At 36.2% G+C, this 24,328-nt stretch overlaps 1 protein-coding gene across 2 annotated transcripts in view; it reads right to left on the minus strand.

Moving 5' to 3' along the window:
- FNDC3A (fibronectin type III domain containing 3A) overlaps nt 1-24,328 on the minus strand; it is a 144,418-nt gene that overhangs the window by 61,811 nt on the left and 58,279 nt on the right. Inside the window, exons 1-2 of one of the 2 annotated variants that reach the window (XM_047079635.1) lie at nt 6,748-6,823; nt 2,030-2,106 (exon numbers count right to left, since the gene is read on the minus strand). In XM_047079635.1, coding sequence (XP_046935591.1) covers nt 2,030-2,106; nt 6,748-6,754 — 84 coding nt within the window. In that variant the 5' untranslated portion in view covers nt 6,755-6,823. Of the gene's footprint in view, nt 1-2,029; nt 2,107-6,747; nt 6,824-24,328 lie in introns of those variants that run through there. The other variant, XM_047079627.1, reaches the window with a different exon arrangement.

Raw genomic sequence — 24,328 nt, forward strand, 5'->3', positions numbered from 1 at the left:
ATGTATTATGCTTATTGTTTTCTTCTCTCCACAAGAATGTTAACTACACAGAGACAGAGATCTGTGTCTCTTATTCATGGGTATTTCATAATTATGTAGAAGACTGCCTGACATATATGAGCACTCAATATATATTTGTTGAACACTGCTAAGTACAGGAACTGTTAAGAGTTCATGATCTTCTCAGGAGAGAAAAATAATTAAGCAGTGTGAGAAATTCATCAAAAGAGGGATATACATAGTCTGCCATGAGAACCCAAAAGGAGAGGCACCTGGAAACATTCAAGGAAATCTACTTTTAGAAGGTCATGATTAAATGAAATGACAAGGGTGGGAATTTGCCATAAAAATAAAAGGTATTGTTACTGGAGAGAACAGCAGGATACTCTTTAGTTGCACCAAAATAAATTGTCAGTAGCACCAAATACATCTTTATATCACTAGCACCAAATACGGAGCTTAGTACATGGTACATTCAATACATGTTTGTTGAACTGAACTACACCAGAGAGAAAAGACCAGATATGGTCTTTATGTAAGTAGAGAAAGGTCTGAGAAGGAACAATTAGAAAAGCAGAAAGAATCAGGACAGCATTATGTCAAGGAAATCCAGGGTAAATCCTAACAATGGTGTCAAATGTTTAGGGGTCAAAGAGGATTATGTTGGAAAAAAGGCTTTGAGTTAGGTACGTATCAGAGAGCAGATTTAGCAGGATACTATAGACAGAATGCAGACTACAATAAATTAAAGAGTCAATATGTCAAACAAAAATAGAGACAGCTCCTGAAAAGCTTACAAATACTATTCAAATGTTATCTCATATATGTTATCATGTCATCTTACAGTTAGGGCACAGGGACTTCAGGAAGTTGATTTGTCTAAGGCTATGCAGCCAGCAAGGTCTGAAATAAGATATGGATCCAGCTTTTCTGACTCTAACTCTCATACTACTTCCATTCTCTTCACCAGAATTGTCTTCTTTTGCCATTCATAGTATGGGGCTTCACAGAAAGGACAGTGAATCCACCACAATATCCTACCAATATTCTGACATAATTAGGGAGGAAGTAAGAGAGGGCCTGAAGAAAATTTCAAGTGTAAATTCTAGTGCGAAAAAAAGAAACTGAGTATTTCCAAAAAGTATTTGAGACAATGAGTGCAGACTACACAGAATCTCAGAAGCAGAAGATACTGAACACCTGAGACCTTACAATTTAATTTGGTTTGCCTGTGCAAGTAAGTTAGCTGTATCTTATTCTTTAAGTCAGAGCTTCCCAAGTGATGCATACATAGGACAGGATTATTAGGTGTGTGATGATACTAATTCCCTTAGTCCTTACAGCTGTAGGTCTATAGGTCTAAATTTTCTTCTATGTACCACAATGTGCCACGCAATTATGATGGGTGTCTGTGAGACATGAATAAGGATGGAACACTGTCTAGGATTACTTCTAAACAAATGATTAATTTAAAACAATGTTAGTGTAGGCCCTTTAAACCTTAAGATATTACTTACATTATTCACATTTTCAGGGAAATAAAGTTCTAGAATTAATTTCCTATTATAATTCCACACCCAAAGACAAGACCAAATGATGATGCTGTCAACTTAATTTTTCCTCTTGTCCAAATATACTAAACATACTAAAATACTTGAAATACAAACACCTGGATGGTTCAGTATGTTAAGTGTCTGACTCTTGATTTTGGCTCAGGTCACGATCTCACAGTTCATGGGATTGAGCACCGTATCTGGCTCTGTGTTAACGGTGCAGAGCCCACTTGGTATTCTCTCTCTCCATCTCCTTCTGCCCCTACCTCTCATGCACTCTCTCTCTCAAAAATAAATAAATACATGTTAAAAAAAAAAAGAAATATAAAAAAAAAATACCTGAAATAGGCTTACCAAAGATATACTGTACTGGGTTAAGCTTCAGTACTGAAATGGTATTTTTTATTGGAATTAAAGTCAAAACAATAACATTATGATCCCTATTATGTAGATATAACAAGAACATAAAAACATACCTGTGGGGCGTATCCAGGAGGCACATAAATAGGAGGCACAGAACCGTTTGGGGACATCATTGGAACCTGAGCAGGACCTGAAGGGATCACAGAAATGATGTGTTAATCCAGGATTACTTAGCAAGCTAAAGTTGTGAACAATTTGAGTTAGACTTTGAATACTTCATCTAAACTAAACACTCAAATTAACAGTAACTGTGTTACTATGAAAAGAAATTCAGATGATTCACCTGCTATAAAACATAAAAGTTTATCCTGTAAAGTACAATGAGTATTATTTACCTGCAGTTGTATTTCTCAAACCCTTCTGGTGATCACAACAGCCACTTGGGGAGCTTTCTAAAACATCAATTTCCAGGTTCTTCTAGAGATTCCCATTTATTATACTTACAGTGGGGTCTTGAGTCAGTGTATTTACTCTACAAATATACCTAGTGAATCTTATGATTGTGCAAATTCAGAAACACTGACCAGAATCAAACTAAACTGTGCATATAAATCAGTGAAAAATATAAAAAGCAATATTTTGAAAAACAATAGAAAAAAAAGTCAAGAGGGAAAAGCAGTAAAAGGAAGAAGATATTTGGGATTTGCTTTGTTAGTGTTCAAAGCCTCTTGTGTAATGTGTAAGTCAGGTCTGTGGAGGTTTGAGAACAGTTAGAAAAATCCTATACATGCATATTTAGCCAAGGAACAATTTTTGTTTCTTACAGTCAAAAGTTCTGGGGGAAAAAAAAAAAGGAAAATTCAGCTTGTCTCATTCTATATTTTCTTTCATTTTTACTGTTACCCTTTCCAGATAACTTTCATAAAGATTATCTTATTTATCTCCTCTCTTAATGTTTGTGGGATAAAACAGGCACATTTGTAAAATGTGTTTATTTTTTCTAGTAACTCAAATCTTGTTTTATGCGACTTTTTGAAAGAAGCATCTCACTTTCAGATCCTTTTCTCTTTGTAACTTTAGACTGCATTGTCCCCTCACCCACTAGTTTTTAATAACTTGAGATTAAACATTATCAAAGAGCCTCACTCATTTCTTAGGAATAAAGGTACCCAAGAATCTAATGAAGAATGTAATGGGGGAAGAGTTCTTTTTATATGTGGAATTTCAACCTGCAGAGTACATATAATGGGTATCAATTATTTAAAAAAAAAAAAGGGAGAAAAAACTTAATCATAGGGCAGAAAAGAAATAAATTTCACTGGTAACATTACACATACTTCAGGAAAACAGAATGAAGAGCATGGAGGTTACAGCCATTCTCCTCTCTTAGGCAAGGAGGGGAGTAACAACCAAACAACAAAGTGGTTCGTGGTGGGGACAGGGGAAAGGAAGTGAGTGGTAAGAAGGAAAGAGAAAAGAGAATGCAGGAAAAGGGGGGGCGGTACATGAGGGTAAATGCTAAGGGGAGGGAGGAGAAAAGAAGGGATGGAGGAGAAATACAGGCATAAGAGGAGGGGAGGGGGCAAAGAAGGAAGAGATAACAGGAGAAAGGGAAGGGTAAAGAAGAAGACAAGAGAGTGAAGAGAGCTCAAATGGGGTGGGGGGGAGGGGAAAGAAAGAGGTGGAAGATGGAAGGGAGAGACAAAAGAAAGAAGAGGAAGGGAGAGAAAAGGTTAAAGACTCAAGTGGTTAGGAGGAAGTAAGGAGTGTATAGGTACGTGCCTGTGCGGGGGGCAGACTACCAAATTATGTTCTATATGACTATAAAAATAACTTTTTCAACAAAATAATCTTCCCATCCAAGACAAGCCCACCAAATATATGAAGTTGTTCAGAATATTTTCTTAGAATAGCTAATTATACATAGCTAACACTAATTTACTATGTGTTAGGTGTTTTTTGTTTTTTCTCCTCACAATCATTCTATTCCCATTTTCCAGATGTGGAAATTAAGGCAGAGAGGTTAAGCTTGCCCTAATGGTAGTATAAAGATCAAAAACCAGGCAGTTTCATTTAAGGATATATCTCTACAACATATTTAGTGAACATTTAAATACTATGCATTAGTGCAACTGATGTAATTTGAGACTTAAGAACTATGCTCCAATGTTTCTAAGGAAAATTAAGTTCTTCATTATCTTAAAAAAATAAAGAGTAAGAAAGAACAGGATTTTCCTACATTTAAGCCAAAATTAACCAATTAATTTACAAAATAAAACTTGTGAGGGGCTTTATACCTCTAGGCCAGAAAGGCTTCATCCAAAAGTTACCTTTTAACTTCTCTATGGTGGACTCAACAGAAAATGAGAATAGTTTTAAGATAATGCTGGTTTACATCTATTGGCTAATTCATATAAAACTACAGTAAACTAGTTTTTTGAAACCTGAGTACTGGCGTAGGTATTATTTATAGCATGTGAAATTTAGCTGGGAACTAGGACAATTCACTGAAAATTCTATTTGCAATTTTAGTAAAGGAAATTAGTATTTTTTGAGCTTCTACCAAATGTGCCAGGGGCTGTGGTTCCTTTCACATGTCAAATTTAATTTTTTTTAACGTTTATTCATTTTTTGAGAAACAGAGAGAGAGCACAAGTGGTGGTTGGGGGGTGGGGGGGGTGGCACAGAGAGAGGGATACACAGAATCTGAAGCAGGCTACAGGATCTGAGCTGTCAGTAGAGCCCCACGCAGGGCTTGAACTCATGAACTGCGAGATCATGACCTGAACCAAAGCCAGATGCTTAACTGACTGAGCCACCCAGGAATCCCTGTCAAATTAATTCTTTAAAAAAAAATTTTTTTTAATGTTTCTTTATTTTTGAGACAGAGAGAGACAGAGCATGAATGGGGAGGGTCAGAGAGAGGGAGACACAGAATCTGAAGCAGGCTCCAGGCTCCGAGCTGTCAGCACAGAGCCCGACGCGGGGCTCGAACTCACGGACTGTGAGATCATGACCTGAGCCGAAGTCAGATGCTTAACCAACTGAGCCACCCAGGAGGCCCTCAAATTAATTCTTAAATCAAGTCATTAGAATAAGTTTTGGTGCTGTTTTTTATCCCCCAGAGTAAAAAAGTTATTGCTGATTACATTTAAAACTGCAAAACTACATAGTTGCTTTGGGTTGCCCTTTTTTACTAAAAATATTAATATATAAATACTACACAGTTACAGTTCAAACCATATACTTTGAAAACTACTTCATACTTATATTTTAGTAGTACAAAATTCTACTTTATTCTTTAATTATATTTAAGTCTGATACTGAAAACAACAAAACAAACTGAACCTAAAATAAACCAGCAGAAAACACATTACTAGTTGCAGTCCAGGAATAATGATTAACTCATTTCTCTATGAAGTAATCATTTCACTCTAGCAAGTAAATAATCTTATCCTGAGGCAGAAATGTTACATGGTTAATTTTTTTAAGACAATTCATGAATACCATATTTAGTATCTAAAATACTGGTGTGAGGGGCGCCTGGGTGGCGCAGTCGGTTAAGCCTCCGACTTCAGCCAGGTCACGATCTCGCGGTCGGTGAGTTCGAGCCCCGCGTCGGGCTCTGGGCTGATGGCTCAGAGCCTGGAGCCTGTTTCCGATTCTGTGTCTCTCTCTCTCTCTGCCCCTCCCCCGTTCATGCTCTGTCTCTCTCTGTCCCAAAAATAAATAAAATTTGAAAAAAAATAAAAAATAAAAAAAAATACTGGTGTGAAACAACAGTCAACAATGAACACATTAAGTCCCATTATATAAACATAGTAAATATAAATTTAGAACTACAATATTTACAGCACCACTTCAGTTGCTATTCCTATCTACGGACAGGAATATTCCTGTCTAAACCCCTAAAACCTTGCATGCTTACTAATGCAAATGTTTGTTTACCTCTTTAGTTTCAACAATACTTTTGAAAGAACTATTGGAAAAAAATATCGAAAGCACTAAAAGATTAACTACAAACCCTTATTAAATGCAGTGAGGGGGTATTCTGTTCCAATAAAGAAGCCAAGTCTGTTACAGATTGTACCATTAAATGAACATCTGGTAGAAGAGAAGCTGTATCTGAACAACTGTAGATACACCCAGCAGCTCCTTAATAATCTATATGACCTAAGCAAAATCTACCTCAAATCATAGAGCTATTAATCATTTTTAGGGGCATATTACCTATTCCAAAACCTAAAAGAGGAAACAATTCTATTCACCAATTGTCTTAAGAAATTTGAGAAGCCCTCACCTCCATTTCTTAAAAAGTGCCATCAATGATTTAATAAAGGCGATATTTCATCTACTTGAAGTTTAATTCTTATTTTTTTATTAGCATACATTCACATTTAAGAGGGCTTTTTTTTTTGATGAAACTGCAAATTTGAGTTTAAATTCTTAAAATGCAACGCGCTGCTGACGTGCTACACATTCTCTTTATAAAGAGCTTCCAAGCTTTCACAATGGCTTCCAAATAATCTGATGCCAATATTCAGATTTTAGCGGTAAAAAGAAAACCTAGTGAAATAAAGGCACTGGAAAATAATATTCTGTGGAATGCAAAATCATTCTATCTCCAAACAGAGTCTAATCTTTTTGTAACTACATGGCCACAATTTAAAATATTTGCACTGCGATACATTTGGCATCTATTGAAAACACACACACACACACACACACACACACACACACACACACACACACGGCATGACTTCAGATTAATGCAATGCTTTCTATGTTTAAAATGAAAGAAGAATGGTCAAAAACAGTCAGCAAATCTTACCACTCATTTTGTTTTTACAGTAGCAGCAGAGAACAAGAAAATCCAACAAGGAAACAGCGTAGTACACGTTAACAGCTTTAATTGGAGAACGGTTCTGCTTTTTTTTTTCCCCCAAGCAGCGAGAGGAAAAGATCCTTTGACCGAGTCATGTGATACTCATCACGTGACTTGCAGTGACCCGCGGAAAGGGAAGAGGAGGAAAAAAAAAAAAAAGCAAACATTCCTGCCGCCAGCGTTTGGGCTATAGTAAATGATTAAATGGTTTTTACTGCTGCCACCTCGAATTTGAGGATCTTTCAGACTTCCTCCTGAAGTAACTCAAAAGCTCATTAAAATACACATACAGAAATACATATCTGATGTAAAACAGTACTCTGTTTTCATTTATCTCCTGTTAACATCACAGGCATTTGTTTTCATTTATCTCCTATAACATCACAGGCATTATCTTCTAATTGTTTTTATTATCCAGACTGCTACCTCCATTTAGAAAGTTTAAGATACATATAACATTTAGTAATTTAGCAGGTTTGCTCTGAAATGTCCTTCTGTAACTTGATCCACTCTCCATGCTCAACCCTTAAAGAATGCCCACAGCACACAATGGTCTATAGAATATAGGCTTGATCAATGTGTTCCTCAAACATGGGATTCATGTTTCAGATTGGCATTTGCCTCTCAAGTTAATAAAGGGTATCACTTTAAGTGTTGGTTTCATTTTATTTCTGATTTTGTTTTGCTGTTTGTATGTTTATTTTAAGACTTAACCTGGACATTAATACAGATGCCTGGTGGATGGCATTGTCACTCATGTTGATGAAATCTTCAAAGACAGGCCATGATTCAGGCTCAGAACACCCTACCCAAGCTCCCATAGAGACCAAAGATGTTGTTACAAGAGAGGAGAAGACTGTAAGAACTTTTGGAGGTCTTTTCATTACTTATGGTACTATGTAAGCTAAGGAAATGTGTTAATAGTTAATATAAATGTGTAAGTAATGATAATGATTGCGATTTGTTTACAAGTTGCCCAGTGGAAAGAAAATATATTTTGGTAACAGAAGATTTAAGTTTTAATAAAAGCTTCAATATTTTTTAGCAAGGCAATTTATTGCTCTTCTAGTCTGTTTCCTTCCGTAAAAAGGTTAAAATTATCAACCTTGTAGCACTGTTTTGAGATTCAAATTAGGTGTATTTAAAGTACTGAGTACTTCTTTCTCATAACGATTTCTCTTTCCTCAACAAATGATAGCTATTATTTGTTTGTTATATTATTATAAATAAAAGTATGATTACTACATGTTTTCAAAAACAATTATATATTGCAGAGTATGTGCCAGGTATCATTCGAGTGTTTTACATGTGTTAACTCAATCCTCACAATAACTGAAGTAGGCATCATTTATAGGTATGGAAACTGAAGCAGAATGCAGTTAAGTATCTTGCCAAGGGCACACAATGAGGCAAAGTCAGGGTTATCTAATAAGAAGGCTATATTTAAAAAAATTATGTACACCACATTCAAAGCCTCCTCTCCCAAGAAGATGGAAAAGAACTAGCAAGGGCTTATTGGAGAAACAGGTTTCAATAAATACATGCCAGGGACTCCAGAGGAGATAAGATACTAACAGACTATTCTCAAAAGTGGCAAAGAGTAGTTGTTAATTTCAAAGTTCCTACTAAAAGGCAAGGCTGCCTTGAAGAACTAGGCCTGAGAGTAGAGAGTCCTGGTCTCAACAGAATCTGCTTGTAAATTAGCCTCTCAGCAAATCTAACCATACCTCTGATTTTCAGTCCTTAAACAAAAGGCAAGCCCCTCAGCCCACTTCCTCATTTTTGCTCATGTTCTCACACAGCTATGTTTCCACTTCTTGACTTTTTCTTTGATTGATGATCTTTTCAGGTCTTTCCACTGTGTTCATTCGAACCTTCCCTCCCCCCCCCCCCCATTGTAAGTAAATTCCCCTTTATTCTCAACAATTTCACAGAACACCTATTAATGTGTTTCTTTGAAATGAAACCTGGCTCCCCCCAGGACAGCTTTGCCAGCAGTCCCTGGGAGTAGAGGCTTCCTATTCTCTCCTGAGGCAGTCTCCAGATACTCCAAGGCTGCTTCCCATTACCACTGTTGTTCCAGTTTCAGGCTCAAGTTTCTTCTTCCTTGAGATCATGTCATATAAATATAGGACATGAAGTTCTATCGCTTCTCATTGCTGTTCTCATTTATTGAGAACTATGGCAGCACGATGTTCACAGTTTTTTCCCTTCTATCCTACTCTAGCCCATCAGCACAATGACTTTAATGTCCAAAAATCTTAGCCTCAAATTTTCATGAACTCTTCCATTCTGTTTTTAGTAACCCATCTTCAAAGATACATCTTGGAACTTATCACTTAAAATTCTACAATCTGATCTTTGAAATCCCAACTTTCATGTTTCAGTATCTGGCCACCACATCTATCTTTCATCTCTCCAGTTTTCTCTTTGTTCTACAATATTTGTTCTTTCTCATAATGATTTCCCTTTCCTCCTGATTGAACACTATCTTCATTGCCTGATTTCCTTTCCCATCGATGTCTTTCTTTTACATCCCCTCCCTCCAAATCCCTAATTTTAACAAAATAATTAACTTCTCTTCTCTTAGATCTGAACTGTAGAAATCAAATGACATTCAGACTGTCATGTTTATAAACATAGTTATCTCCAACCTTAACTTAGCCATCAGCATTGCTCAGGAATCCTTTTAGGAATTTATCCCTGGTTAATCACCTATCCTGTTTTTTAGAGTGATTATCAGAGATCTCCACCACCCTTTAAGGACTTCCCCCAACCTCACCTCAACCATGTATGTCAACATGAAATTGAACTATTTCAATGTTACTTATAAACTTTTCTCACCTCTTTCTTCTATTTTCAGCAGAATCACTGTCCCTTCACGAGGTCGAAGTTACCACTCCACTTCCATTTTTTTCAATTTAAAAGTTTTTAATGTTTATTTATTTTTGAGAGAGAGAGAGAGGGACAGAGAAAGAGCATGAGTGGAGTAGAGGCAGAAAGAGGGAGACACAGAATCCAAAGCAGGCTCCAGGCTCTGAGCTGTCAGCACAGAGCCCCATGTGGGGCTTGAACTCATGAACTGGGAGATCATGACCTGAGCTGAAGTCGGATGCTTAACCGACTGAGCCACCCAGGCGCCCCGTCCACTGCTATTCTTGATCTAATTTCCATTCCATACTCCACTAGCTCTTTGCTGTACTGGTTATTTCTGTCCCGTTCAGTATTTTCAACTGTCTTCATTATTTCTAATGCTTCTAACAAGACTTAACTCTCCATCTTAATTATTCTCAACTATTTGCACAGTTGCCATAAAGTTTTAATGCCTAGGATTGATTAGTGGCATGGTCCATACTTTCAAGAACTTTACAGTTATAATAAGGACAATGCAAGATATACATATTTTATGTGTCCTAAATACCTTGTTAATTCATGAATGTGCACCAAACAATTTTCCTAGAGGAATAAACCAACAGGATGCATCAAGAACACTACAATTACAGGAATGCATTATGCAGTGATGACCATATTCTTCATTTTCCCTTTCTTAGCTGATTATATGACAATTCCAGCAAATTTAAAATGCACCTTTTATTTTCAAAACACTCTCCAACATTTTGCAGACGGTTCTCTTAAATCAATAGTATGACATGTCACAGCAATTGTTTGTACTTTTTGATAACGTTTTAACACATTAACTATTAGCATTCTTGTAGGTTTGTCAATACAAGCACTAGGTGACACGTGGATGACTTTGTTTATAAGCACTTATTAGGTACCAGGCACTGGTCTAAGTGCTTTACAGATATTAACTCATTTAATCTGCATAATATCCATCTGATATGGAATAACTATTATTTCCATTTTATAGGTAAGGAAACTAAGATACAAAGAGATTAAGTAGCTTGCATGTATAGGATTTTTCTAACTGTTCTCAAACCTCCACAGACCTGACTTACACATTACACAAGAGGCTTTGAACACTAACAAAGCAAATCCCAAATATCTTCTTCCTTTTACTGCTTTTCCCTCTTGACTTTTTTTTCTATTGTTTTTCAAAATATTGCTTTTTATATTTTTCACTGATTTATATGCACAGTTTAGTTTGATTCTGGTCAGTGTTTCTGAATTTGCAGAATTTTTTAATTTTTTAATTTTTTTTAATTTTTTTTTTTAATGTTTATTTATTTTTGAGACAGAGAGACAGAGCATTAACAGGGTAGGGTCAGAGAGAGAGGGAGACACAGAATCCGAAGCAGGCTCCAGGCTCTGAATTGTCAGCGCAGAGCCCGACGCAGGGCTTGAACTCACGGACCGTGAGATCATGACCTGAGCTGAAGTCGGACGCTTAACCGACTGAGCCACCCAGGCGCCCCAACAGTGAATTACTTAATAGCCAAACCTGTTCCAAAAGTAATTTAAGGAGATTTAAGAGAAACAAAAACAAAAGCTAAAAACAAAAAACAAAAAACAAAACCCACTCAAAATAACAAAACAAAACCCAAAACAAATTGGTGACAAACTGAAGAAAAGGGAAAATTTAGAAAAAAATAATATAAATAGGGAGTGAAGCTGGTCTTATGTCTTCCCTAGAGCTGGGCCATAAAATCTCTTTGGTTTGTATGAACTGAAATATGATTAAAATTAAGACACCAAGAACCACATTGTCAAGCTAGTTAATGCAGATAAAGCATGTCTCATACTGCCATAGAGCATAGCAATGATTTGGCTTGAAAAAACTAAAGTAGGTATAACCCCATGCTGACTTCTCTCATATATAAAATTCAGTAATGCATCAATAAATGTCTAACTTTAAACAATGTACCCTCAAAAATGGTTGCAAAAAGACAGCTAAGATAGCAAGACAGCTGAATCAGCGGACTTGCAGAAAGGGATTGCTAGTTATAAGGCAAATTAAAGTTGACTTTCATTTTATAAAATTTTTTCTGCCAACAAATAACCAAGATCAGGTGCTTATTAAGGCTGCTTTTAGACTGTAATATGTCTGGGTCATTGCATGTTAGAAAACTTAAGAGCCAGACTCATTCAACCCAGTGGTTTCAAATCATTAAGACATGAATTTATGAGTGGGGATGTGAGATATAACTCATTCTACTCTATGAATATATATCTAATCCTTCAAAAGACTGACTCTGACCATGACAGTAATCCTGATTCTTGTGGTAGTATTAAGGTACAGGTTCTCAATGAACATCTAAGTAACGTGTTAAACTCATGCAGCTTAGATTATAACTGATGCATGTCCATGCAGACAAGGAAAACTAGGAAAGGTCAATGATATCTGCAACTAATCAGGTCCTCTAGAGGAGGAGTCTCTTGCTCAGCAGTAACTGACAGTGACATATGCAAATAATCTCAGGAAGATAAGGGGGGCAAAGAATTAGAACCTGTAACTTTACTCTTGGGCACAAGTCAAACTTTCTTTTAAATCTCTCTTATTTGCTTGTCCATATTTTTCCTCTTTCCCCTTTTAGGGGCCTTAGTCACCTTGCAGATCTGGCCACACAGTAGCATTTTCTTTCTCTAATAATTTCCCTCTTTATTTATATTAAATTAAGGTATCAATTTAATAAAAGTTTTACTTTACACAGTTCATGCCAATGGTAAGCAAATGTGAGGATCATCCAAAAACCAGGTATGTTTTGGATTGACTGGGGTTGAGGGCAGCTGGATGAAGTTAGGAGGCGAGATATTAGACAAAGATTGATCAATAGAACAGAGATATCTATAGCTATATTTATGTTCTAATACAGTATTTCCCAAGTAGTTTGATTTATGTGCCAGTAAAATTTTAAAACAAATTCTGGGGACTCATTAAGGTAATTAGCTTTTAAAATTTTTAATTTTTAGGGTGACTGGGTGGCTCAGTTGGTTAAGTGTTCGATTTCAGCTCAGGTCATGATCTCTCCATTCCCGAGTTCAAGTCCCCGCATCAGGCTCTGTGCTGACAGCTCAGAGCCTGGAGGCTGTTTCAGATTGTCTCCCTCTCTCTCTCTCTTCCCCTTCCTCACTTGCACTCTGTCTCTCTCTCTCCCAAAAATAAACATTAAAAAATTTTTTAAAAATAAAATTTTTAATTTTTTATATTTTTACATTTGAGAGAGACAGTAAGCGAGGAGGGGGCAGAGAAAGAGAGAAAAAGAGAGAGAGAGAGAGAGAGAGAGAGAGAGAGAATCTTAAGCAGGCTCCACGCTCAGCACAGAGCCCTACACGGTGCTCAAAGTCACTACATGACCTGAGCCAAAATTAAGAGTTGGATGCTTAACTGACCAAGCCACCCAGGTGCCCCAGTAATCAGCTTTTTATTAAACCAAATTATGACCTTAAAAGGAAAGAAGAAAGAAATTAAGAACAGAAGGAAGTCTATTCTATATTACCACATCATTCATAAAGAAAGTAGGTTTTAACCTCAAAACTGAAGGGATTTAACTTCAATAAATTTAGTTTAATGAAAAACCACTATATTATCCTTATTTTTCCCATTTCTCAGACTGGTGAAATTTCCCTAAATCTATGGACAAGGATTTGGGAATAACTCTTAATAGTAAGAGAGATAAGGATTTGTTTTCGAGGCTGGCTAAGTTCTGGTAATGCAAGAGGGAGAACACAGTAGAGGTAGGATAACCGTATTATCATTATCCAAATGAGGACACTTCTGAAAGTGAAAGAGGGGCCTAAAAATTATTAAAATTATGTAGCTCTTTATTGATTGACAAATTGCTTTTATTACATTGAAGGGCATGAAAAGCTCTATTAAAAATGTTAAAAAATAAAATGCTTAATTAAAAACATGCAAGTACATTAAAGCATATTTTACAGACTTCTTTATATTGAATATCTGGATATTAAAATAGTGTTAGAACAGTTATTTTTAGTACATATCCATGTAGTTTAGTAAATCTGTTAGCTATATGTGTCTCTAATTCCATATCCCTGGTCTTTAACAGAAAATTTTTTTTCAGTATAGTCTCATTTTTAATTTTTTCATAAAACTGCCTGCAAGTATTATATTTTATGGTTAATAACTTTGAAACTGTTGACACATTTAATTGACTCTTTTCCATAATATTTTAATTTAAGACTACAATATTTATATTCTGGGAATACTCTTGATTCTTAGGTGCCATCTGGTAAGATCTGAGCAAATTCTGCTAAATAGATGCTATTCATAATTCTATTTTTTTCTTATTGAAATGTGTAAATATCTCAGTCCAATTATTTTCACTGGACCACAATTACCTCCAAATTTCAACAAAACTCATTGAATTGCCTCCATTTATGGTTCTTTTAAATATTTAACCAAATTTAGATTTTTCTTTTAGCTCACTGTTGCTGAAAGGGTTTACTTCAAAATAAAAAAAAAGCACTGCCAATAATAAGTAGTTATAGATTTATACAATAAATGACAAAACCATTCAGACTTTTTTCCATATATATATATTCAGTGGCAGGGAGATTTAGATTTTATTTCCTGCACGTACTTTACATTCATCTAACCTGTACGCTTCCCAATGGTTACCTCATGACGCCAAGTGGCCAGTAGGGGCAGCAGCATCACATACTTCTTCAGCAGCCACCACTATGAGGAGACTGAAAGGAGTCAGCTGACCCTAGCCCTCTAGATCTAAGTACTTTGCTTTACTTCTAAGTACCTTAACTGCTGTCCTTGACTTGCTTCTGGTAAGGGTTAGAAAAAAAGAAACAATTTACTCTAGTTGCCTTTAAGATTTAATCATAGGTTAAAGTGAAAACAAGAGATGGATATACTGCTTACTAGAGGGGGTCATGGCAGAAGCCAGAAATACAAAATGGTAGATGATCAGATGCATTACAGATTTTTTTTTTAAAGTTTATTTTTATTTATTTTGAGAGAGAGAGAGGGAGAAAGAGAGAGAAGGGGAGGGGCAGAGACAGGGAGAGAGAATTCCAAGCAGGCTCTGTGCTGTCAGGGCTCGAACTCATGAACACTGTGAGATCATGACCTGAGCAGAAACCAGAAGTCATACTCTTAACCGACTGAGCCACCCAGGGATCCCGCATTACAGTTTATTTTAATGAAACACTAAATTATACTCTGTTAAACAATGAAAACCCTGGAGCAAATGTTGAGCTGGTTGGACACCAAGATGAGAGTTATATATATACTGGAACTGTCCTAGACAAACTGGGACCAAATAAAATCACCCTATTAATAGTAGATGCTTATTTGATAAGTCTACAAAACACGTGGCCACATTCACTCACTTGAGGCAGGCAATTAGCACAGGCCTTGAGTCCAGGAATTTAATAAGTTGGTGATTATAATTTGGGAACAGTAATGCTGAGAGTTACAGAAGAAAAAGAAAAGATTAAGGTCATTATTCACTGTTTAGATGTTTAAGGGCTTTTTCCTTGAAAATACATTATTCTTTTCTAAGGTTAGATAAAATGGATTGCTTAAATTAGGGGTCTGAGTATGATCCAGAATTATGGGTAATTTCATATATCTGTGTACAGCTAATTAAAAATTTATATAATTAGATTTGCTGGTAAGCATTTAGATTTATCAGTGATAAGCACACTAAGTAGAAAAAAGTTTGAAGGACTATCATATCATGGGTACAATTTAGTTAGCACTAAATTGAACTGTATATAGATAAAAAACTTGAAGTAGGAGATGTATTTGTCAAGTACCTGTTTCTAAAGAAGTTATTTTTAATGTTCTTGTTTAGAAAGCGACAAAGGCTGTGATATTAACATGCATGGATGCAGCAGGTTGTGAACACTACTATTTTTAGTATCAGTCTAATGTGAACAATGATGAATCATTCTTTGTTATTCTAGTAGGAAATAGTGCTTGAGATTTTACTGCAGCACATTAGATTAACTATCTCTCAGTAACTGCACACCCACATGCTGACATCACACTGGTAGTGATATGGATCAGTGACGCAAATCCTGTCAGGATCAAACATTAAGGCCACAGAGGTTGAAAAAAAAGTGCCTACATAACAGGGCAGACCAGTCATTCAACATGCACAGACTGCATTAAATCACTACTGCTAATGTTAAAAAGGGTTATGATATTCTTTTTACATAATAGCTGAGCTTTACAATTTTAATTACAGATTTCCCACATAACCCACTCTATATATTTATCTTTAAATTTCCTTACATCTTCTGTGCTTTAAGGTCTAGATCTTCTAAAACCTGTCTTAAGGTTCTACCAGCCACTGCGTTATCCGGAAAATGGCTTCTGTAGCCACACTGTAGACAGATCTTTTGAAGAACATGCCACATTTATTTTTTTATATAAAATGCTGTGCCTGACAAATAACATTTACATTGAGATTTGGAGCAATACATTCCATGGTCTCACAATTCATAGCTACCTCAGAGTCTTTTTTCCACTACCATTTTCTTCTTTGGGCTTTCCCTATTTTTAGTTTTATTGACATGAAAATATTGATTTTTTTTATAGTTACAGATGGATTGGAGAAGATGGTTTACCACGAGTAACTATATAGAAGTTTTCAAAATATCTTCGCCCTGAATTAACCCTCTTAGAATTAGAGATCTTCGCTTCCCTAACAGGAACAGAACCTATCTCTGGAGGCTTGCCACAGAATGTTCACATTCTCCTTGTAGGGTCTTCTGAGAAGAAATTAGGTGTCTACACTTAAACATTAACATTCCTTTTCCTCAAAGACTATCACTTCCCAGGAGAACTGGAAAGCTGACGGGAGATGAGAGCTGACGGTAAATTTAACAACCTTTTTGTTCTACCATCATTAATCTGACATAATCAGACTAACTTGAAAATATGCCAAGGATCCTTTCCCATGCTCTCAGGCATTTACTTTCATGTTATTTCCTATGAGAAATTGTTTTTAAAAAAAGAGAGGAAAAGTAAGGGCTCTCCTTCATTCTAAGGTGGTTGTTGTTGTTGTTTTTTTAAAACTAGTAATCATCTGAAAGAAACATTTGGAAGACATAAAAATTACTGAGATAGTTGTGTTTCTGGTTCTTTTTGAAAGGTAATCTTTAAATCTAGATTTTTCACAGTAGGAACCAAATGCTATTTCACAATTGAAAACATTGTTATACTTTTCCACTACACATGAACTTTCATCAGGAGAAGACTGGACTATAAGCTCTTATTTTTCTGTCATGATTTATGTATTTTGATCATTTGCCGTTGGCCACTATTATATCCTCCTCATCCCATCCTTCTCAGGGCAAGTCCTCACCAGCTAACATGATCTTAAATGGAAAAAAGGAGATTAAAAACTCACTGTGTTGATGGCTTGCTAAAGACTATGAAGGGAAGAAAAAACTCCCACAAAAGAAAAGACACAGATAGAGGCTTCATATCCCTTTCATTCTCTTCAAACATTACCAGACTGGGAAATACAGAGTAGATCATTTATGATGAGATTAAGGTGAGAAAGGGAGGAGGCGTGGCTCTTCCCAGGCTCTTTGCTTGTGGCCATAAAACACTTTGGAAATATTTAGATTGCAAGTTTGAGATTCCTTTTCAACCTTGTTCCCCAACCATACAGTTTGTCTCCCAAAGCAACCATTCTTTGCTTCTTGTAAAGCTTTTCAGAGATATTCTATGCATGTAAAAGCAATTATATGTATATTCTTTTAAAAATACAAATGATAATATACTATACACATTGTTCTGCACCTAATGATAGAGCTTAGAGATCTTTCCAAATGGTACATGTAGGGCTGCTTCACTTAATAGCTGCACAGTATTTCACTGTTACAATGTATCAAAATTTATTTAACTACTCCCCTATTGATAGACATTCAAGTTATTTTCAACCTTTTACTATTACAAACAATGCTGCAATGAACATCTCTGTACAAACATCATTTCATAAATGTGTAAGTGTATCTGTAGGATAAATTATTAGAAGTGGAATTGCTTCAGAGAAATTTACATTTTTGACATTACCAGATATCAGTTTATACTAATGTATTTCTCATTAACACACCCTTCCCAGTAGTTACCATACTTTTTGATATTTGCCAATCTGAAAGGTGAAGACAGCATCTCGATATAGTTTATTTTGCATTTTCTTATGAGTAAGGTTGAATATCCGTATTAAACTTTTAAGAAAGAACTATTTATTTTTCCTTTTCTGTGATCGGTCTGCTCCTAGCCTTTGCCTATTTCTCTACTGGATTTTCAAGGGCTCCTTATACATTTAAGAAGTTAGCTCTTTTTGATAGGCTGCAAATATTTCTATTTCTTTGTCTTTTACCTCTGTTTATGTTGTTTCCCTCCCCTCCCAAGAGGGTGGGTTAGGGTGGCACTGGGGATGAGTATCCAAACATTAGAAGTTGAAAGCCGAAGCTTAGAGTTTGCTCAAAGAGAGGGTTTCTGAAATGTGATTCTACAAAATCTGGTTTCATAAGGTACTTGTTTTTTTTAATTTTTAAAATTTGCTTATTTTTTTAATGTTTCTTTATTTTTGAGAGAAAGCAAGAGAACGAGTAGGGGAGGGGTAGCGAAAGAGAGAGAGAATCCCAAGCAGGCTCCCCGCCGTTAGCACAGAGCCCAACACAGGCTCAATCCCAGGACCAGTGAGATCATATGACCTGAACCAAAATCAGGAGTTGGATGCTTAACTTACTGAGGCATCCAGGTGCCCTTATTTTTTTTCATTTTAGAGAAATAAAGTGCAAGCGGGGGAGGAGGCATTGGGGGGGAGAGAGAGAGAGAATCTCAAGCAGGCTCCATGCTCAGAGTGGAGTCGGATACAGGGGTCAATCCCACAATCCCAAGACCATGACCTGAGTCAAAATCAACTCAGAAGCTCAATTGACTGAGCCATCCAGGCGCCCCCATAAGGTACTTCTAAAAAAGGATTCTATTGTCAAAAGAGTTTAGAAGACGCTACAAATGACAAACACATCTTGAAAATTGATGATGAATGGCCTGTTAAAGGTGTTCGTAAGGTCTACAGCAAATCAATTTTATTTTCTTAAACAACTCAAATGTACTGGCTTTTTTTACCTCCTATAATACTTACTAACAATCTTACAGTACTTGTTACACTGCTCTAACCTTGAAGGGAATAGATAGAAGAGACCTGTAGTATGTTTCTTTGTATGTTACCTTATTCATTCTTTTTTACCAATCCCATAAATGTTACAGGTCTCTCATGCTTCCAATTTCAATCTCCTTTTTCTCCTTACTTTGCATACTTTACTTTAAAAAAAATTTTTTTTAATGTTTGTTTATTTTTGAGAGAGAGAGAGAGAAAGAGTGCAAGTGGGGGAGGGGCAGAGAGAGGGAGTCACAGAATCTGAAGCTCCAGGCTCTGAGCTGTCAGCACAGAGCACGACACAGAGCTCGAACTCACAAACTGAAGCTCGAACTCACAAACCGTGGAGCTCGAACTCACAAACTGTGAGATCATGACCTGAGCAGAAGTTGGACACTTAACCAAGACACCCAGGTGCCCCCACTTTGCATACTTTTCTTGAAGAACACATTCAAACTCATTGCTTCAAATTACATATTGACAAATTCACAATTTCTATTCTGTGATGGTTAATTTTATGTGTCAACTGGACTAAGAGATGCCCAGATAGCTGGTAAAACATTAATCCTGGGTGTGTCTATGAGGGTGTTTCCAAGAGAGATTAGCATCAATTGGTGAACTGAGAAAAGCAGATGGCCCTTCCCAGTGTGGGTGGGCAGCATCCAATCTACTGAAGGCCGGAAAAGAACAAGAAAGTGGAGGAAGAACAAATTCACTCTCTCTGCTGCCCCTGAACATCAGTAATCCTGGTTCTCAGGCCTACCATCAGCCCACTGATTTTTAGGCCTTTGGATTTGGACTGAATTTTATCACTAACTTTTCCGGTTCTCCAACTTGCAGAAGGCAGATCATGAAACTTCCTGGCCTTTAAAATCATGTAAACTAAATGCTAAAATAACTCTCTTCTGATACATATCTATGTATATCCTATTGGATCTGTTTCTCTGGATAATCCTGACTAGTACACACTCCAAGTCTTTCTTATGAGCAAGATCTATAAAACCAAAAGGTACTTTGAGCCTACCATGCTCATCGTTTCCATCTTTTTACCCAAACCAATCCTTTTTTCCTTCTACATTATTTAGCATAGTAAAAGGTGCTCTCCTCCTTTATCTTTCTGCTCAACTGACTGAAAATTATAAATCAGCCTAGTCTCTTCTTACCCCCCACACTGAGCTCCCCATATTTCATCATTATTACTACTCTTTTGGTTATTTTCCTGTTTAAAACCCTCAGTGGCTCCCCGTTCCCTTCGGGATAAAATCCAAAATTTTTGGAGTTACATATGAAGGGATTTGTTACATAGCCTGTTTTCCTTTTTAGTCTCCTTTTCAGATACCTCTCCATGTACAATGTTCTCCAATCTATCTAATTAATCATACCTTTTCAGTCTCCTCTAATGTCCGTGCAGTATGCCTTTGCACAGGTGATTCCTTTCGCCTCTAAGATATTTCTCTTTTTTTTCCCCTTATGGCTAAACATCTGTTTCTTTGAGTATCATCTTTTCCTGGAAGCACTCAACAGCTATTCCAAGCTGTGTTAGGTATTCCTTCTCTGGCCTCCCACAGTATTTGGGCATACCTAACTCCATCATAATATATATTCTACTGCATTTTAACTGTGGATTACTTGCCTGTTTCCCGTAGTAGGCTGTGAGGCAGGGTCTAGGTTTCTCAAATGGCTGTCAAGAATTGAGCTTTCCTTCAGGACAGCACAAAAGATTTATGGCAAATTGTCTTTCCAGGAAAAGAGCATGTCTTTAGTTATTCTGTTTTGTGTTCTGGCGAGTGCCTGAGTATGGGAGACTGAGTACAAAAGGGTAAGGAATCCCAACATATTAAGATTTTAAAGAATGTTACAATATTGAAATGAAGATCTTTCATTGTAATGATAAAAGGATTTTCCAAAAATGGTGAAAGATTATAAGATAAAATAAAACACAAGGGGATGTTAAAGACAGAGAACTTTGTTGATCCACAGAAAATAAAAGCAGGATTTAATTAAAATCTCTAAAAATGAATCAACATTTTCAAATAATGTTAGTGCATAGGTTTTGGGATCAGAATTCTATGTTTAAATTATGACTCTGGCCAAGAGTTACTCAACCACTGGAGCTTTAGAGCAATTAATACACAACTGCAAGAAAACTGTTTACCACCACAATTACTATGTTATTGTATGACTCTTATGGTTACTGGTGACATGTCTATATGTGCCTTAATATAATACCATAGTCACAAGACACAAGCCATACTTCTATAGACATAAAAAGGGTCTAAGAAATGAAACTAGGTTGGTTGCTATGATAGAGGAAATGAGAATTGTGAGATGAGTCCTAGATAAGTTGGAAGAAGAGAATGATATTTTCCTCTATTTCTAGGTAAGTAGTAAAAATTACATTCAACATGTTGTCACATAACAAAAGGAATCAGGAAAGATCTTTTCTGTTTCCTGGGACAATTTCTGCAGATGGTATAAGGGTATGTGAATCAGATTATGTAAATTCATGGTAATCTCTATAACTTTATATAAATGTTCTCTGAACAACCTAGGCTTGCCTTATCATAGCTATATACTTTGGGGAAAAAATAGAAAGGTTTATACCTGAGTTAGAATGTTTAATTAACACTTCTTTGAGTCCAAAATTGTGGTTTTAGTTACTACAAGGTTAAACTAAGGTAAATCTATGTATTTGTAATTGTTGCCCTTCTCACCAGATCTTTCTACTGAACTTAGAGAGTCTGGTTTTCATTTAATAAGGAAGGTAATTTTTCTAAGACATTCTTTCATAGGGTTAGGCAAATGTATGTAGAACACAAAATAGGTCTGCAGTAATACTGGTTTCTTTCTTTAGCATCTCTTCACAGAATGGTTTAGCTAAAAAGAGAGGATCCAAACAAATATATCTTCTTCCATAAATATAGTCTGGCTTATAGAGATAACTTTTTTGGCGTTGGACAAAATCCTCAACATCTAAAGGTTTTTTTTGCCCTGGGTTTCTTATATGTCCCCTTGTGTGTCAGAATTCTTTAAATCAGTTCTATACTATGGTATCAAATTTATACATTTCTTTTCTTCCACCCCTTTAATTTTCAAAAATCGTCAGACTATTATTATGTACTTAATAAGCTTAGTATGTCCCATTTTTTAGTTTTTAATAGTTAAAACATCCACTTATTTGTACCAAAATACATTATATGGTTCACCATTTTCCTTAATGAGCCTTACAAGGCCTCAGCTTTAAAGAAAATAATCTATACATTTTTAAAAATGAAAGTTGGACTAAATAATTTAAAAGGGGCTAAAACTTCATATCTGTTATTTAAGCAATTAATATTGTAATCAATATTATAATTGATAACCAAAATGATCACATTATATAGAAAACGTAAAGAAGAAAGAAACTCCTACCTATGGTAATCCTACCATACAGGGACAGGCACTGGAAGGAAATGTGCCAATTTTTTTGATGCATATATATTCATTAAAGTCATAGTTTTCCTAATTACAAAAGAAAGCTAATTCTGTTTATATCCTTAATGTCCTTCAAGATTCAAGTTCTAATTAAATAAAACCACTAATTAATAAGAATTTTTTTTTTTAATTTTTTTTTTCAACGTTTTATTTATTTTTGGGACAGAGAGAGACAGAGCATGAACGGGGGAGGGGCAGAGAGAGAGGGAGACACAGAATCGGAAATAGGCTCCAGGCTCTGAGCCATCAGCCCAGAGCCCGACGCGGGGCTCGAACTCACGGACCGCGAGATCGTGACCTGGCTGAAGTCGGACGCTTAACCGACTGCGCCACCCAGGCGCCCCTGGAATTTTTTTTTTTTTTTAATTTTTTTTTTCAACTTTTATTTATTTTTGGGACAGAGAGAGACAGAGCACGAATGGGGGAGGGGCAGAGAGAGAGGGAGACACAGAATCGGAAACAGGCTCCAGGCTCTGAGCCATCAGCCCAGAGCCCGACGCGGGGCTCGAACTCACAGACCGCGAGATCGTGACCTGGCTGAAGTCGGACGCTTAACCGACTGCGCCACCCAGGCGCCCCTAGAATTTTTAATGTTCTATTTGAAGAGGTAAAAAGTAGAGAATAGAACTCATCCTTTGAGTGTCCTAACCCCAAAACTTGTTTGGATGATCCTACTGTGAGCACCCTTCCTGTTCTTTTCCATCATAGCACTTCTCTCACTCTAATGAATTCCTTAACTGTTTGTCTTCCCTAGGAAACTATAAACTTCATGATGGGCAAGGATAATGTCTATTTTATACATCACTATGTCTTCAGTTTTGCAATGGTGACTGTACATAATAAGTTCATAATTTGCTAAATGAAAGAATGAATGAAAAAAAAACCCTCTAGGCTACACTTCAATCTAGACTAAGCAATTTATCAACTCAATTTTCTAAATAATAACAGTACATATGACCAGTATTAATGTTTATAATGATTCTGAATTGTTTTCTGTATACTCTGTTTACCAAGGTTGACTATAAGTGTTTATTTTGTAAACATTTTCAGTAAAATGACTCGGAAAAGGGCTTTCTGCTTTTCAGTTGATAGGAAAGGTATTTTACAAGAACACTCTGTGCTAGGTTAAAGTTTAAAGCATACACTTTTATGTCTAGAGTTATTAAATCTAATAACATCATCTTCAGTAAAAATATCTTAAAATAAACTGATGAAGATTTCTTGCCCAAAAGATGAGCAGGTAGAAATGTGTGTGCACACTCCTGTGTGATTTTTCTAAGACGACGCAACGTGAACAAAGGTATGAAGGGGGTATTGGCAAGAAATATGTAGAGATTAGGGGACCTACAAATCTTGCAATATTTGGACTGGAAGATTTCTGAAGTAAAGCTGGAAAGAAAGATTGGAATCAGGGATGGAGTGCCTAGAAGATTAGGCTAAGGGTTCCATACTATACAAAATGGGAGAAGGCAAGGTTTTTCTGGTTTTTAGCACAGTGATAAAAAAAAAAAAAAAAAAAAAAAGTAGTGTTTTAAGAAGGCCAATCCCTAGAGTTGTAAAATAAATAAGCAAAAATGACACAGACTTTTCTGTAAATAGATTTGGGTCCTAATCAATGTGGGACTAGTGTTTTTAAAAGGCCATAAAACTACTCAGGTGTAATACATGGCTAAATGGATTTTTGTGACAAGTTTTAATCAAATCTGGTTAGAAAAGTATAGCTCTCTAACGTGGCTATTTGTGGAAATTTCCCCAATTTATACATCCAGTTAGGCAGATTTGATCGAATCACATTATCTCTATATCACTTAAGAAGAAGTAATTGCTTCATATAGATATAAGTTCTTAACTTATTTGCAAGTGAATTGTCCAGAAGGGTATTTCAAGTCCAGAATGTACTGACTACTCTCTCAACTTTATGAATGATAGTATGGTTCTGCTATAAACAGTCACCAATGAAAACTGATATGGCCTAAAATGTAGTTAAAATA

The sequence above is a fragment of the Lynx rufus genome, unplaced genomic scaffold (genome assembly GCF_022079265.1).
Source record: "Lynx rufus isolate CCGP_SWC_20201006 ecotype Redwood Valley unplaced genomic scaffold, mLynRuf1.p SCAF_1, whole genome shotgun sequence".
NCBI lineage: Eukaryota > Metazoa > Chordata > Mammalia > Carnivora > Felidae > Lynx > Lynx rufus.